General features: G+C 42.5%; 1 protein-coding gene across 3 annotated transcripts in view; it reads right to left on the reverse strand.

Annotated features, from left to right (window-relative positions):
* The window catches only part of CD101 (CD101 molecule), a 31044-nt gene extending 20941 nt beyond the window's left edge, over positions 1-10103 (reverse strand). Inside the window, exons 1-4 of one of the 3 annotated variants that reach the window (XM_014740202.3) lie at positions 9918-10012; positions 4903-5160; positions 4127-4507; positions 2372-2788 (exon numbers count right to left, since the gene is read on the reverse strand). In XM_014740202.3, the coding sequence (XP_014595688.1) occupies positions 2372-2788; positions 4127-4507; positions 4903-4954 (850 nt within the window). In that variant the 5' untranslated portion in view covers positions 4955-5160; positions 9918-10012. Of the gene's footprint in view, positions 1-2371; positions 2789-4126; positions 4508-4902; positions 5161-7335; positions 7508-9917 lie in introns of those variants that run through there. The other 2 variants (XM_023641344.2, XM_001496566.6) reach the window with 2 other exon arrangements.
* Positions 10104-16871: the final 6768 nt, after the last annotated feature.

A 16871-nucleotide genomic window follows, 5' to 3' on the forward strand; every position in this document is an offset into this window, starting at 1 on the left:
GACCCCAAAAGCACAGACAACAAAAGCAAAAAGAGACAAGTAGATTGCAGCAAATTAAAAAAGCTTCTGCACAGCAAAAGAAACAATCAACAGAGTGAAGAGATAATCTATGAAATGGGAGAAAATATTTGCAAACCATATATCTGATAAAGAGTTAACATTCAGAGCCAGCCCTGATGGCCTAGTGGTGAAAGTTCAGCGTACTCTGCTTCAGTGGCCTGGGTTCGGTTCCTGAACACAGAACCATACCACTTGTCTGTCAGTAAAGCCATGCTGTGGCAGTGGCTCACATAGAAGAATTAGAAGGACTTACAACTAGAATATACAACTATGTACTGGGGCTTTGGGGAGGGGAAAAAAAAAGAGAGAGAGGAAGATTGGCAACCAGATATTAGCTCAGGGTGAATCTTTCCCAGCAAAAAAAAAAAAAAAAGTTAATATCCAAAATATATAAGAAACTCACACAACTCAATAGCAAAAGACCAAATAACTTGATTAAAAAATGGACAAAGGCTCTAAACAGTCATTTCTTAAAAGAAGACATACAAATAGCTAGCAAGTACATGAACTAATCATCAGGGAAATGCAAATCAAAATCATGATGAGATATCACCTTACATCTGTTAGAATGGCTATTATCAAAAAGACAAAAGATAACAAGTGTTGGCGAGGATGTGGAGAAAAGGGAACCCTTCTACACAGTTAGTGAGAATATAAATTGGTATGGCCATTACAGAAAACAGTATGGAGGTTCCTGAAAAATTAAAAATAAAACTACCATGTAATCCAGAAATCCCACTTCTGGGTATATATCCAAAGGAAATGAAATCATTATCCTGAAGAGATATCTGCACTCTCATGTTCATTATTCATAATAGCCAAGATACAGAAACAAAGTGTCTGTCAATGAATGAATGGATGAAGAAATTGTGGTATATATGCACAATGGAATATTATTCAGCCATAAAAAGGAAATCCTGCTATTTTTGATAATATGGGCGAATCTGGAGGACATCATGCTACGTAAAATAAGCCAGACACAGAAAGACAAATACTGCCGGATCTCACTTACATGTGGAATCTAAAAATATTGAACTCATAGAAGTAGAGAGTAGAATGGTGGTTGCCAGGGGCTGGGGGTCAGGGGGAAAATGGGGAGTTGTTGGCCAGAGGGTACAAAGTTTCAGTTATTCAGAATGAATAAGTTCTGGAGATCTAATGTACAGCATGGTGACTACAGTTAATAATACTGTGTTATATACTTGAAATTTGCTAAGAGAGTAGATCTTAAGTGTTCTCACCACACACACGCACACACACACACAAGGTAACTATGTGAGGTGATGGATATGTTAATTAGCTTGATTGTGATAATCATTTCACAATGCATACATAGGCATATCAATATACATATGTATGTAAAATTAGATACATATTTATATAATTTTGTACACCTTAAATGTATACAATTTTTATGTCTGAATAAATAAATAAGAATAAATAAAGACTGTTCTACATTTAAAAAAAATTGTTTTCAAATAGAGAGAAAGGAAAGCACATATGATGTGCCCCCATAGGACTCACTGAGTGTGACTTGGACACTTAAGGCCAACAGGACAATTTTTAATTGAACAGAATAAAACTCTTCATAAAAAAAGAAAGCAAGCTTCAGTGATCCGCCATTGGACCACTGCTTTTAGCCACGGATGCATATGGTTTCAGCGACCTCCTCCTGTTGGACCAAAGCCTCTGTAGAGAAAAGCAGAAATCACAGCCGAGGCTCTCTGCTTGCTTTGATGAAAATGCCAATGGATCGTGAAGGGTGACACCATTCTAAGTTGGAAAACGGGGCAAGCGGAAGGAAATTGCAGTCAAGACTTCCAGGTGGAAACTGGAGCTGCTCTGAGGCCCAGGTGTCTGTGCTGGGTGGGCTCTGCGGACACACACCTGTCTTCTCTCACCAACTGGTGGGCTTAGGCAGAGCATTTAGGGTGTCTGAGGCTCAGATCCCCTGTTTTTAAAACGGGGAGTTGACTACCTGCCTCGTAGGGTGGTGGTTAGGCCTAAATTAGATAATGGAGATAAAGTGCTTACGCGGAGCCTGGCATGAACGGTAAGAAAACTATCCGCCTGCATGGCTTGTGGACCCTAACCACTCAAGAGATCTTATCCATGTAAAACTTCCTGTGGACAGAGCCCAACTGGATATCCTTCTCCTTATTTATCCTTCCCAGATGACAAAAACAACACAACATTGACTCAAACTTTCTAAACCATTTTTTTCAGATCCAAAGAAAGATTAGAAAAAAACAAAAAGATATCCCACAAATACCCACTACCAGCATGTGAACGAATTTCCTAAGATAATTACCTGCCGGCTGGATCCTCAGAGTTGTTTGATCTGTCTGTTTTTTTGCGATGGGAGTCCAGGTTTCATCCGGATCCTGAATCCATTCAGTTGCCTCACAGAACAGCTGCCCTTGGTCTGAGGGCCGGAGCCTCCCAATGGACAGCCTGAAGGTAGTGGCCCCGAGCTTGTCAAGCCGCACATCGCTGGCTGCAAACCTCTCTGTATACGAGGGCCCAGGGATCAGCATGAAATCTCTGGAGAGGGAAATAATCTTGGTGGCTTTGCTCCTTTCCCCATCCTGCATCAGGTACCAGGTGACAGAGAGGTGGGTATGTTGAGCTGTGGCTTTGGATGCCTCACAGGTAAGTTCTAATGGCTCCCCTTCGTCCTTACTGAGAGTCTGGGAACTCATGGTGGCAGAGAGCGTATCTGAAATAACTGAAGGCAAAGGGACAATGATAATTGACTCGCCCAGTACCTATCGGACTAGCCTCCTTAGATGAAGAATGTGCCCTGACCCACCACCTAGAAAGCACATCCTTTGAGTTGCTTTTCCATTAGCCATACGCTTTCCCTATTGCCAACGGGAACATTGGCGTCCATGTACATACAGTCTATGGCAATCAGCAAAGCTAATGGCTCACTGCTGGATGGACCCTGACTTTACTTTTTTTAGCATAGGCTGTAACCAATTTAGCTACTCAGACACAGAGTATTTAACGGGGAAAAGCACTAGGAGCTGGAAGACCTAGATTCTGATCCTAAATCTGTCCCTATCTAACTACGTGAACTAGAACAAGTCACTCCACTTCCTTGGGCCTTAACCTGCTCCTTTATAAAATAAAGTTCTAAAATAATCTGTTATAATCTATCATTCAGAACCAAAATGCAACACTTGCCAAAGTTTTGATAACCATCCTACCACCCTACCATTCTCTTCTTCCTCAAAGGAAATCACACAGTCTAAGCTTATGTGACAGTAATGCTTAGATTCAATCAACGGATATTTATTGAGCATCTACTCAGTGGTGACCACTGTGTTGGGGCTGAGACAAATGTTCTCTTCTCATGGAGCTCAGGGTGAGGTAGGAGAGAGTCATACAAGCAGCCAACTATCACACAAACTGAGTGAGTGCTAACAATCGTGGTATGAATCGAGCATCAAGAGGAAACAAAGATGGGAATACTGCCTGAGACAGTCAGGACAGGTTTCACAGCAGAGGTAATATCTAAATTGGGTCCTGAAGTATATGTAGGAGTTTTTTAGACTTAACAAGGGGTGATAACATATTCTAGGCAAAGGGACAAAATGGTAATTGCAAGGACCTTCTCCCCACAGGTAAATATGTTAGCGGATGGTAGTTTCAGAGTAATCATTTCCAAGTTAATGACTTTACCACCTATTACATTAATACCAGCTCTCTTATCAAGTTAATGTTCTGCCTCTAAGAAGAGACATAACTTGGGGAGGACTCTCAAAGCTTTGTCTAATGCTGTTGCTATTATCAACCTATGGATAGCTGTGGACAAGGCCTGGGGAAGACCACACACTGTCAAAACCTTCATGGCAAAGTTGATTGGAAAAATGAATTGAGACTTTTAGAGAATATAAGTTACCTAAATGTGACAAATCTCCAAAATATCCAGAGGGACATGTGGGCTCTTTAGCCAAAACAAATAGCACAATATAAAGCCATGTCACATTGGCAAGGCATTGTGACGATGAGGACTCTGGCTTCCCAGGGGCTGACACGCAGAGGAGGGCAAACAGCTTACCAGTTAGATTAGTCTTCGCACTGTAACTTCCATAGTATTTGCCATCAGTGTTCGGTGTGTGACACTCATACTCGCCGGAATCCTTCATCTGCAGCTGTGAGATGTGCAACAAGACTGAGTTGCCCTGGACCCTCTCCACATAGACTTCCCCGCTCTGCACCCGCTGTGCATACACCGCATAAGCGAAGGTGGAATCCAAGGTGCTAATGATCTGGACTTCTCGGGCCGGGGCTGTCGGCAGGTAAACAGACCACTGGAAATTCTGCTCAGAAGGTCCCTGGTGGCCAGTTACATTGCAGCCAATGCTGACAGGATAACCTTCAGCTCTAAACAGTGGTCCTTTCTGAACTGTTACTTCTCTCTGGCCAATGCTGAGCTTAGCTTGCAAGTAGGAGAGAGAAAGGGGAATAAAAATAGGTTAGTGATCCAGTTCCCAATGTGCTGCATTATGTAGCTGCTTGTATTACAATTCTAGTAAATGAGATTGCAGGTTATTAGCTATAATCAACTCAAATGTTCAACACCTTCTTCAGGCTGAGGAGCAGTGGAATGACTCGTTGAGTTAATTGTTCTTTAAAAATTTAACTGCCTTAGTCATCTCTAGTCTCTTAAAAAAAGTTTAGCTTCATCAATGTAACGTGGCCACTCCCATAAAACATATCTGCTTTCCTAAGTGCATTTATTTTAAAGTAAATACGATGTATGATAATGCACCTTTACAGTATTTTATGGGACAATCCAGCATATACTTCGCCAAGCCTCCAATTCCTGGGTACCTGTTCTCACAGAAGTGATTGCTGGAGAGGCCAAGTCCACGACACTGCCCATGGTGCCACGGTTTTTCTTGCTGGTTGGTTGGAACTATTTGTAGCTCCTAGCCAGGTCAGATGCATGACCAGCTAAAATTAACATCTGAAGAGGCAGCAGCACTTCTTTTCTGTACTGTGGAGGGTTTTTTGTTTTGTCATTTTTTAAAAAGCCACTACAGCTTTATGGAAAATCTTCATTAGGATGGCTCTTGAATCCAGCAGGATCTGGAATCAGAATCTATTTTAGTTCTTCTCTTACTCAAAGTTGTCAGTTGGGACTACTAGGGATAAAGTTTCCTGTTGGACAAATCTCATGTATTACATTTAAAGGAGAAAACGTTATTAAATGGTAAGATTTCCTCTGACATACACATTTTCAAAATCAAGCATTTTTCAGAAATTAAAATGTATGGCTTTACTTGACAATTCAATAAATATTTATTCAATCGCTTAGAGTATTTCTGATGCTTTAGGGAGCAAGATATGAAGAGGGGTTTGGGATAGTCTCTGATATCTAGATTTTATAATCTAGTCAAGTAGGGTGATAGTCATCCCGCTATGAGAGAGAGATGATACAGTGCCTTGAGGAATTTGAAGGCAGGAGAGATTACATTTTGTGGGGAGGGAAATAGGTAAGGTTTACGAAAGAGGTAATGTTCGAAATGGACTTTGGGGAGTTGAAAAGAGTATGACAATCTAAGTGGGGAGACAGGGCCTTTTAGATGAAGGAGACTTCGTGACCAGACTCTATGAGTAGGAGAAAAAAGACTGTTTGAGGGAATAGGGAGTGATCAGTTGGATTAGGGGGAGAGTTACATGAAGATTAATAAGAGGTAAGACTGGATAGGAATTTTGGGTCCGGAGCATGAAGAACTTGACTATCATGTCTCAAAGTTTGGACTTGATTGATTGGGCAATGGAGAGTCCTCGGAAAGTGTTTGAAAGGTCTTAGGAAAATTAACCTGACAGTGGTGCATAGAGTGATGGAAGCTAGACACAGACATCAGGTAATTATGGTAGCCCAGGAGAGAAGTGAGGAAGGCAAAAAGAATAGAAAAAGGGGACTATAATTTAAGAGCTATTGTGGAGATAATATCTGTCGTTTTCAATGTCTTGGATGCTTGGAGGTAGTAGGGGTAGATGGAGGGATGGAAGGCAGGAAGAAATCAAAGATGATACCTAGCCTTTGTGAGGGTGACGGGGAGAATAACAGTATTGTTAACGGAAATACAGATATCAGGAAGAGTTACTGTGGTGTGTTCAAGGGTGAGGGAGAAGATAATGCATTTAATTTTGGAAATATTAAATTTGAGTATCACGGAATAAATAAGGATATCCATCCCACATTTGGAAATAATATTAAATATACATATTTGTAGTTTAAAGTCTACTCAACTCTTTGAAAATGTTTGTAATCTAATCCTTTCAAGAACTCTGTGATATTCCCATACTTAGCAATGTCAAAACTTACAAATGGTTGAGCCAGACTTGAACCTAGATTTGCGAATGTCAAAGCTCTGGCTGCCTCCATTGTTTCTCCTGGCTTCCTACAAATGCCTGTTTGTAAGTAGGGACAGTTCTGGCCTATAGGTGTAGATTAAGTCAGTTACATATAAGTATTGGGAAGTGTTAGGGAATATAAAGAAGAGGGCTAAAGAGAGATTACTAGGTAAACCTACAGAAGCAAAAGTTAGGGAGGTGGGAGGGCAGCCAGGACACAGTGGCTTGGGAACCAAAGGAGGCAAAATGCTCCAGTAAGAAAGGGCTTGTCAGCACTGCCCAACACTGCTGAGGGGTTGAGGATTCTAAAGGCAGAGGAAAGCCCTTGGAGTCTGATGATGAGGATGTCAGTGGAGATCTTTGTAGAAGGGATTTCAGTAGAGCAGAAGCAGCAGATTTCAAGGGTAAGAAACAACGGCAGGCAGTGTAAACTACTTCAAGAAGTTTCACGGAGAAGGGAAAGAGAAGAGCAGAATGGCAGCTGTTAAGAGGAGCTGGGTAGGGAGAAGCCCTCAGGGCCGGGATGGACACAGGCACCACTGCATGTTTGAGGGCAGAGGAACAGTAGAGGGCAGAGATGGATGAAGCCAGAGATAGGGTGGTGAATGGAGTAAGGTCCTAGTAGGGGCATGAGGTCAAGAACATGATCGGGAGGGTACTGCTTTCTCAGAAAAGCAAAGGAAATGGTGTAGAGGTTTCATAGGTACTTTTGAGGTGGAAAGGAATGACTGACAGAAGTCAATTTAAGTGGCTATGCATTGAAATCATACACTGAAGCATCTTATTATAAACAAACATGTTCTCTGTGGGATATGTTGTACATAGCTCTCCTGCTCTTAAAGAGTAAAATCTTCAAAAGATTGTCCATGGCTTTCTCTTTTAATGGACAGAGCATTATACCTTTGCACAGCAGCTCAAATTCCTGTTGACTGATGGGCACACAGCTTGGTACTGGCATACTGCATTGAAGTCACATTTTTGAAACATGAAGAATTCTCTGATGGTATTGGCTTTTTTCAAAGAAGTCATCGGGATTGCCAAACTTGCCACCTCAGTATTATTTGAACGGAAGCTATTAGATTGAACCATATAAAATGGCCCACATTTGACCATTTTTGATATCCAAAAACAGCAACTTTAAATGATTCCACCTTCCACAAAACCTATCTGGAGAACGTCAAACACAACAAGCAACTTCTCTTTCATTACACATAGGAAAACTCTATACACTTGGAGGCTGAGAGCGCGTCCGTCCATAATTTAGCGGCATTTTGTTTGTTCGTGAATACCGTCTCAGTAAGACAAGCAATAGCCCCTCCCAGGACCTTCTCATGTCAATGGCTTTTATTTGTAGAACAGCGAGTCAGGGTGAGGGGTGAGAGATCAGGCAGGCAAAGCTAAGTACTAAGTCCAAGAGCTCCTTTGCCCTTGACATTAACCTCATCTAGTGCCATATTCTAAAAAGATTCATCAGTCTTTATTTTTTAAAAATTAACACAAAGTTACATTTGCTACACAATGCAATTGATCAATTGATCATCATTTAATTAATTTCCTTCATTTCCCCCTCAATATGTGTAATGACAAATAGAAAGCTTCCCAAGATTTCTCAAGTTACTTTCTGATTTATGTGTTCTTCACATAAAAACTTGCTCTATACAAAATTAGTGCTTAGGATGAGTCAAAATCTAGAAGAAATAACTATATAACCTAGTTGAGGTAATTGTTTAAATGGGTTAAGAAGCTTCCAGTTTCCCCTTTTTGACCCTCGGTTACTAACTTCCTCCCCCCAGGCCTTCCGCCCTGCTCATCAAAAGAAAAAAAAGAGAGAGAGAGAGACAAAGAAAAAAAAGAGAGAGAGAGACAAAGAAAAAAAAGAGAGAGAGAGAGACAGAATTTGTAATTGTCTGACTTGTACAATGTAAGCCACAAGCCAAATACACAGTCCAAATACACAAAGCACATACACTTGAGAATCACACTCAGACAACTGAACAAGACTAACAGGAACACACCAGCCAACAGTCTCCACAGGATCCCGCCAGTCCACCTAGCCATCAACGCCTGCCAAGCCAGCCTGGTGGGCAGTGATGCCCCAGCAACTGGTCCTAGTAACTACCCTGCAGGCCACCTCTCACCCCCTCAGGCCCCAGATCTGATCCACACCTCATACTCTCCAACATCCCTTGAGACATGAGCCCAGTTCCACTCAACCCAATGTTTCTTAAGCAGTCCTTTGTGCTGAATACTGGTCCCTTTTCATGCTTCAGCCACAGCCCTGGTCACGCTGATAAATTCTTTTAGTATCCCTATCAACCCGTCCATTCAAGTCCCTGCACTAGCTCAATCCAGTCTCTCTAAAGCAGCAGTTCTTAACTTGGGTCCATATATGGCACCGAAGGGTCCATAAATTTGGGTGGAAAAAACCCCTATATCTTTATTTTCGCTAATCTTAGTGGAAATTTAGTGTCTCCCTCAGTCATAAATGTAGACAATGTATTTTCATATCACATTACAGTTGTTGCAGATATCTTGAAATAGTGTTCATATTCATCACTACTTTGAAGTTTGGTGGTAAATAGACCACCTCTGGATCTTATGATATAATGTGTAAGGAAGCAAACAAATTACTACATCACAATTTATTTTAAAACGTTTCAATAGTTGCATTTCAATATGATTGATTTCCCATATAATCCCATGCATTTTATTTTAGTCATTTAAAAAATTATTCTAAGATGGGATCAATAGGCTTCACCAGATGCTAAAGGAACCTATAGCACAAAAATGTACCTGCTTACCTTCTCTGGAACTATTTCATTCCCTGCCCCGTTCAGCTGTTCTCTCTCCACCTCCAAAGTCCCCCCTCCTCCACCCTATTCCGACATGTTTAAATGTCCTTGAACTAGCTAAAGCCCTTTCACATGCCCTTCAGCAGAGCCAAGGGAATCCTCCTGTCCCCTTCTCAGTCTCTCAGTAGTTAATTCCTGCTTTGGTTCACAGGTGAAGTCCAGAACCTTCTTTTAGCTTCGCTTAAAACTACTAAGTGCTCTCATAACCTTTCCTTCCATCCAGCCACATCCCCAAGGCACACATCTAGTGAAGCTCTGACATCAGGCAAACCTTAGGGTTACCTCTCAGTTGAGAATCTAAGCCTCTTCTTACTCTCTCCAGGGATGGGTTAGCCCAGGAAGATAAGGTAAAGGCAGGGTCAGCAAAACTGGCAGATCTGGCAACTCATATAAATGTGAAAAACAGTGGGATCAGGATCATGGGACTCAGCAAACCACTGCACCTCCCTGGAGCTCAAGGATGTCTAGGTAAGCCATGAAAATGTTATCCATAAGTCCAAAATTATTGCCGACAGCAGAGATCTGTGGCAGTTTCTCCTGTAAAAACCAAATTGTCCTGCTCCATCACCCAGCAGCCTCCAGTTGACTAGCTCCTACGATAATAGAAACATGAAGAATTATGACACTTACTCAGAAAGAGAAAGAAAGATGCCACACGTAGGATGTGTGCCATTTGCACCAGCACAGATCTTTCCTGGTGGTGTCACTGAAGTTGCTCAGACACTGAGTGACAAATGCTGTGTTCTAACTATTAAGGTAAAGAGGAAGCAATAGTGTGGTTTTCAGCCCACAGAGAAACAGAAATGGCTAGCAAAAAGCAAAACTGGTTGCATTATACATTCTTTGCTAATCACTCAAATTCACATGTGAAAAAGTTAGGTATCTTCATGAGTAAGTAAACACGTACAGATAAAAAAAGGAAAAGATGGGCCTCACCCTGGGTAAATACATATCTTTAGGTAATCACCAGGGAATTTAAGTAAACTGAATAAATTTAAAAAATCAAGCAGAAATGTTGTCTTCTTAGCCCTTACTTCTCCTTCCATCTTGGGAAAGGAAAGGACTAGGAAATGAGAGAAAAGGCCCTGGACAATATGAAGCTGAGGTGAGGTGGTGGTGGTGATACATTTTAGAGTCAGGCTGCCTGGGTTTGCATGCAGATTCTATTTTTTAATAGCTGTGTGGTCTTAGAAAAGTTAATTAATCTTTTCTAACCATCATCTATAAAATGGAGATACTAACAGTATATATCCCATAAGACTGCTGTGAAAATTGAATGAACTAATTCACTTAAAGTTCTTAGAACTATATCTGGTACATAGCAATGTGCTCAACGAATATCAGCTATTGTCAGGCGACACTTAAGGGAATCTTCATTTGCCCAGTGTGGGCCTGGGCACCAAGGATGGCAGGCGAGTGCCTAAATGTAACAGTTGGTTCTGAACTCAGGTCAACTTAATCCTACTCTAGTCCTAGAAGGCAAGACCATACAAGGGATGAGCTCACTGAAGACATTAGTTCCATAGGTCAAGCCTACATCTAGATAGGTCAGTAACAAACTGGCCTGCTTTAGGTCACAGTGACAGACAGATCCCTGCTCCATCCATCTATCCATCCAACAGTTTTTAGTACTTCTATGTTCTGGATCCTGTGGTAGGTTCTGCACATATAAAGATGCTAACAACCCATCTTTGTTCTCAGGAAACGTCCACTTAATCAGATAATTACAATGCAATGTTGCAAGCACAATAATCAATGTGGCACGTGAAGGAAGTGGGGGAAGTCGGTGGGTGGGAGGGAAGGTCAGAATTTGGCTGGGCTGGGCCAGATGAGACCACTAGAGAGGAAGGGGGCTGAGGTAGCATTAGGGAGAAACAGTCTAGCACAGATAATGACACATCAGCTGTACCCTCCTGTTGGAGTATGTAAAGTCTGAGGCGGGTGTGAAGGGACAAGGGTTCATAGAGGTAGGCTAGGGCAGATCTTGGTGGGCTATGCCTGGCAGGCCTAAGAGCTGGTTTTTACCCTGTTAAAAAAAAGAGAATCTTTTGAGAGGGGTTTCTTTTAGCAGGAGAATGGCCCAGTTGGATTTTTCTTTTAAGTTGAGTTCCATGTTGTGCATTGCTACCTGGATGAAAGATGAGGCAGGGAGACAAGGCTAGAAGCAGGAAGCCCCGTCACAAGATTTTTGCCATTTTTCTGTGTGAGCAATGATGAGGGCCTACATTAGGGCATTTAACATAAAGAGAGAGGAGAGAGAGATGAAGAGGTAATCAGATACTTAGAGCACCTGCCATAAGATAAGCACCCTACCCGGTGCTAGAGACGCATACGGAATTAAAGTGTAGCTGCTGATCCTAGGAGCCTCTGCTCGTGATGGTGGAGGTGAGCAAGAAAGAAATAACATGACTGGCCATCACCCAAGGCAAGTTAGGTGACAGTCCCCTAGGAGAAATACAAGTAAAGAGATACGGATATTTGAAGGAGGGAAAGTGCATGTCTAATTTGAGAAGAAAATCAGGAAAATCTTCAGGGAAAAGGTGACATTTTAAGTTAGATTTTCTTTTTCTGGTGGGAATTAGAGTAGAGAAGGATAACATTCTACAAAGTCAGGTCTGGAAGCCTCTCACTTCTGTCCTTTTTAAGAATTTTCTACTCCATTTTTTTAAGTTATTTTCCAAAATTGAGATACAATTGACATAAAAAATTGTATTAGTTTTAGGCGTACAACATAATGATCTCCCTCTGGTTTTACTCATTAGCAATCAGACCTAACAGACAGCCCCCCAATGTCAGTCAACCGACAAATATTAATGTCTTTAGTAAAAGGCCGTGTACTTCCCTTTTCAAGGTATTATGCAAGGCTTGGGGCATAAAAGGAGTGGAACATGGGCCCTGCCCCCCAGGAACTTAGAATCTAGTTTAATAAACAACTGTAGATAAAAAACAGTAGCCATATAAGGCAGCATGTCTTGAGCATCCACTTTATAGCTCAGGTAAGAGGTACCCTAAGAGTTAATAGGCTGAGGAGGCCACAGCAGGCAGGGGACAGCCACAGGTCATTCAGACAAGGCTGGTTTTAAGTAGGCCCTTGGGGATCTGGAATGGTTCAAACAGGCAGAGGGGAAAGGACATTCCAGTAGGAGAAATGAAACGCACGGAGATACAGAAGCAGGGATGTGTAGCTTGTATTTAGGAAACAATTAAAGGGCAGTTTACCTAGAATGGAGATTTCAAACTACCTCTCTGGGCTGTTAACTACTATATCAGTGGGGCTCTAAGTATAAGAATTTGTTCACCATTTCAGTTGGAGAACTCAAGAGTCATCTCCAGGCACCAAAATTTTAAGCAAATGTACGGTATCAGCCAGCTATTGTTGTGTAACAAACAACCACAAAACTTTGGTGGCTTACAACAGTAAACGTTGACTTTTGTTCACAGCTAGTGGGAGCTGGGTGTTCTAGGACAGCCTTGGCTTGATGCCTCACATCCCTCTAATAGGCTAGCCTGGGCATGTTTACAAGATGATGTCAGGGGTCCGAAAGAACTCGAACACTTTTTAAAGCTTCTGTTTGCATTATGACTGCTAACATCCCATAGAGCAAAGAAGGCACATGGCCAAGTCCAAATGCAAGAGAGGGTTAATAGACTCCATCTCTTTAGTGAGGGGGACTGGAAAGTGACAGGGCAAAAGGAGAGGTAAAGAACTGGGGCCATCAACGCAATCAGTCTGCTACGTGCACTGAAAAGAGAATTATTTTAGACATAAGCATCGATCACAGAGGCAATCATTGCCAATAACACAGAGTACACTGTATTCCTGAAATGCATACAACCAAGTAAATCCTATGCAACTTCTCATTCCTGCCGTTGCCAATTTTTTTTCTCTCTTTTTCCATTTTAGTGGCTCCATTTCTGCCAGAATTTAACATTGACAGGGTGATGTCCCTTCTTTTCTGAAGGGAAAAGGAAGCTTTCTGTTGTCAAAGAAAAAAAAAAAGAAGAAAGAAAAAATAGAGCCAGTGAGAGACAGTTATTCTATTACCTTGGGAATCACTGCATTGCACTTGTGTCAGCTGAAAGGAATGTAAAAATGCAGCTCCTGATTCAGATGGAGGGAATGGGACAGTACTGGACAAAGCAACACGGAACTGTACTAAAGAAAAAATCCTGTTCCAGTTCCTGGAAGATTAATGAAAAGAGATGTATTTTTTTTTTCAGCTTTGACATGCTCAAATATTAATTCCACAGAATCATAGAAATGGTAGGTATGGTGGCCTTGTATCCTAAGCATTCAGGCCCAAGAAATATTTAAAACAGGGTCCTTTTGCATGTCAGGCTCCGTGCAAGGCATTTTCACATATGCAGTTTCATAGAATAACTCACATCAGCATGTGTGCTAGGTAATCCCAATCCCATTTTATAGATGAGTAAACTGAGGCTCACAGGAATCAACTAGCCCAGCCAAGATTGTCTGACTAGGCAACAGCTGCATTCTAAGGCTGCCTTCTTACTTTTGGTTCAGTGCTCTTTCCACTATACCTTCTGGCTTAGCATTCGTGATGTTCAGAAGGCAGAATGTGTGTGGGGTATTGAGTGACTGGAGGAAAACCCCCAAGGGGTCAGCAGGAAGCTGATTGTGACTACGCCCCTTTCCTGCCTTGAGCTCTTAGAATGCAGGTCAGATTGATGGCTGCTCCACAAGTGGTGGACTTGCCAAAGTGTAGGAGGCACTGGGGCTGAGCCTCATGCCTACATGTATGGAACCCCAAGCAGTGACACCACAGGAAGGGACCACAGTGATTTCAGTCCACTCCCTCATAGAATAGAGGAAGAAACCGAGGTCCGAAGTGGGCCCAGCTGCCACATGAGCCCTGTGATGGAGAATGATGCCCAGGTCTCTTACTTCCCACTGGCCCGGCTTCACCAGGACCTGACAATTAGTTAACCAAGCCTGAAGAGCTTTTCAAGGTGGGTGACAACTCCTCCTATCTGTGGGTAAAAGCCTGAACTAGATTCCTCGGGGCAGAGACAAAGGCCAGGCCATGGGATGGGGTAGGGGGTAGGAGATGGAGAATAGGGGATGGTAGCAGAAGAGAAAGAGCAACAGATGGATTCCTAAGCCATCTGCTGTTTCCAGATACTCTCATGGAAAGGGCTATTCCTTAAATTTCCTAGCAGGGATTGACAACCAGCTCTGATTAAAAAAAAGGGGGAAGGGGAGGGGAGGAGGCTCAGAATAGGCACCAAAGAGAGGCAGAAAAGAGGAGAAGGAAAGGAAGCTCTCTTTACCTGGGCTCTAGATCCCTCCTATCTCCTTAGACACAGGTGCCCACTCACGGCTTACCAGTCCATAAAGAACCTCAGGGGTCTCCTACCCTACTAGACATCCACCCTTTTACCCTAACTCCAAACCACCTCCTCTTCCCTCCCTTTTTCAAATTCCTGCCAGAATTTCCCAGTGTTCTGTAGTCTGTCTGATTTCCTAACTTCCTGGCGCTTCAGCCCACTGCAATCTGGTGTGGTTCCACCCAAATGTCCAGGGTCACAACAGCGAACCCTGCTCAGCTCTCCACTGACTGGGTCTTTCTGTGGCCCCAGGGATGGCTGGCCATTGGTCAAACCTGCTTGGACATCTCTCCTTCCTCTTCTGATTCCACCCTCTCCCCAGGATTTTCCCTCACCCCTTTTGGAAGTTCCTTCTCACTGTATCCTCTTCTCCAGGCCCCCCTGACACTATTGTCTTCTCCAAGGTTCTAGCGTCAGCCCTTTTCACTCCTTATGCTGCTGGCCCCTCATCCCTCATCTGTATACTGACAATCACAAATGTATCTCCAGCCCCAACTTCTCCCTTAAGCTCCAGACCAATTATCTAGCTGGTGTTGAACATCATCACTTGAGGGTCCCGCAGGAAACTCAAACTTGAGTCTAAAACGGCTATCATTGTTTTCTCTTTCACTGGTATTGTCCGTCGTGTTGAATGTACCAGTATCCACCCAGACCCATGGTTGGCCTCCACACTTCACATCCAGTTACAAAGTCCTATCAGTTGTTCCTAAAATCTGTCATGAATTCATTCTACCTGTCGCTGTCACAATTGAGCATGATTTTTCCCCTGGACTAACACAGTTCAGCTTCCAGCCTTGCCTGTGCCCCCACGTCCCCTGCTGCCAGAGGAATCTAAAATGGAAGCATAGCCATGCACTCTCCTGATCAGAGTTTTGCAGATGCATCCCCTCTGCTTAAAACCTTGCCCCATCCCTACCTGGGAAATGTCTATTCATTTAAAAATTTTAAAATCTAAGTTTGCATTTCCTATGTGAAATCTTTCTTGATAACTTAGAGTTCACCACTCCCTATTCTGGGCTATGGCAGTGAACTTCTATAATTTTACTTATTATACAGTAATGAAATGAATTACTTACATGCCTCCCTCTCATCCAAGACCATGAATTTCACGAAGGCAGGGTCCAGTTCTTACTCATCTTTCTCTTATTCAACAAGTACTTACTGAACGCCTAAACTATCAGGCGCTGTGGCTGGTGCAGTGATTCAGAGAACATGCACAGACTCAGAGTTAGATGTCAGATCTGGGCTCCAATCTTGAGCACATTACTTAATTTCTTAAAATCTCAATTTTCTCATCTATAAGAATGAGGACAATAACAATAGAAACTTCATTATCTGACACACTTAGGGTTGTTAGTTGATCGATTAACAGAAAATGTCAGGTCGGGTTGAGAATCATAAAAAGACTCCTATATGTCTTAAAATTTTTATTTTCACCTCAACCATATATATATGTATATTCATTCACCAATCTCTTGACACAAGCCCAGGTCTTTCCTCTGAGTATGGGTCTGTTGTCTAGAGTCTCCTATCACGTTTTTGCATAAACCAAACCTGTAATGTCTTGTCTACATCTTTCAGGCTTTGATTCCTTTAAAGTTAAAAGAAAAAAAAAAACTTTTGTGAAGCCAATGGAGCAAAGAATCCTTTTTTCTTTTTTTTTTTTGAGGAAGATTAGCCCTAACATCTGCTGCCAATCCTCCTCTTTTTGCTGAGGAAGATTGGCCCTGAGCTAACATCCGTGCCCATCTTTATATGTGAGACGCCTACCACAGCATGGCTTGCCAAGCAGTGCCATATCCACACCCAGGATCTGAACTGGCAAACCCCAGGCCACCGAACGTGTGAATTTAACCACTGCGCCACTGGGCCATTTTTTTGTGATTTGTTTTTGTGATTTGTCTCCTCTCAACATTTTACATTTTTTTAAGGTATGTTTTTTTCTTTTTTGGTAAGGAAGATTGGCCCTGAGCTAACATCTGTTGCTATTCTTCCTCTTTCCTTCTTTTTTCCTTTTTCTTCTTTTTCTCCCCAAAGCCCCAGTACATAGTTGTATATACTAGTTGTAAGTCCTTCTGGTTCTTCTATGTGGGATGTCACCACAGCATGGCTTGATGAGCAGTGTGTAGGTCCGTGCCCAGGATCCGAACCGGTGAACCCCAGGCCACCAAAACAGAGTGCGTGACCTTAACCACTATGCCACCAGGCCAGGCCCTCGTTTACTTTACCATTTTT

The sequence above is a fragment of the Equus caballus genome, chromosome 5, assembly GCF_041296265.1.
Source record: "Equus caballus isolate H_3958 breed thoroughbred chromosome 5, TB-T2T, whole genome shotgun sequence".
NCBI classification, from domain to species: Eukaryota; Metazoa; Chordata; class Mammalia; order Perissodactyla; family Equidae; genus Equus; species Equus caballus.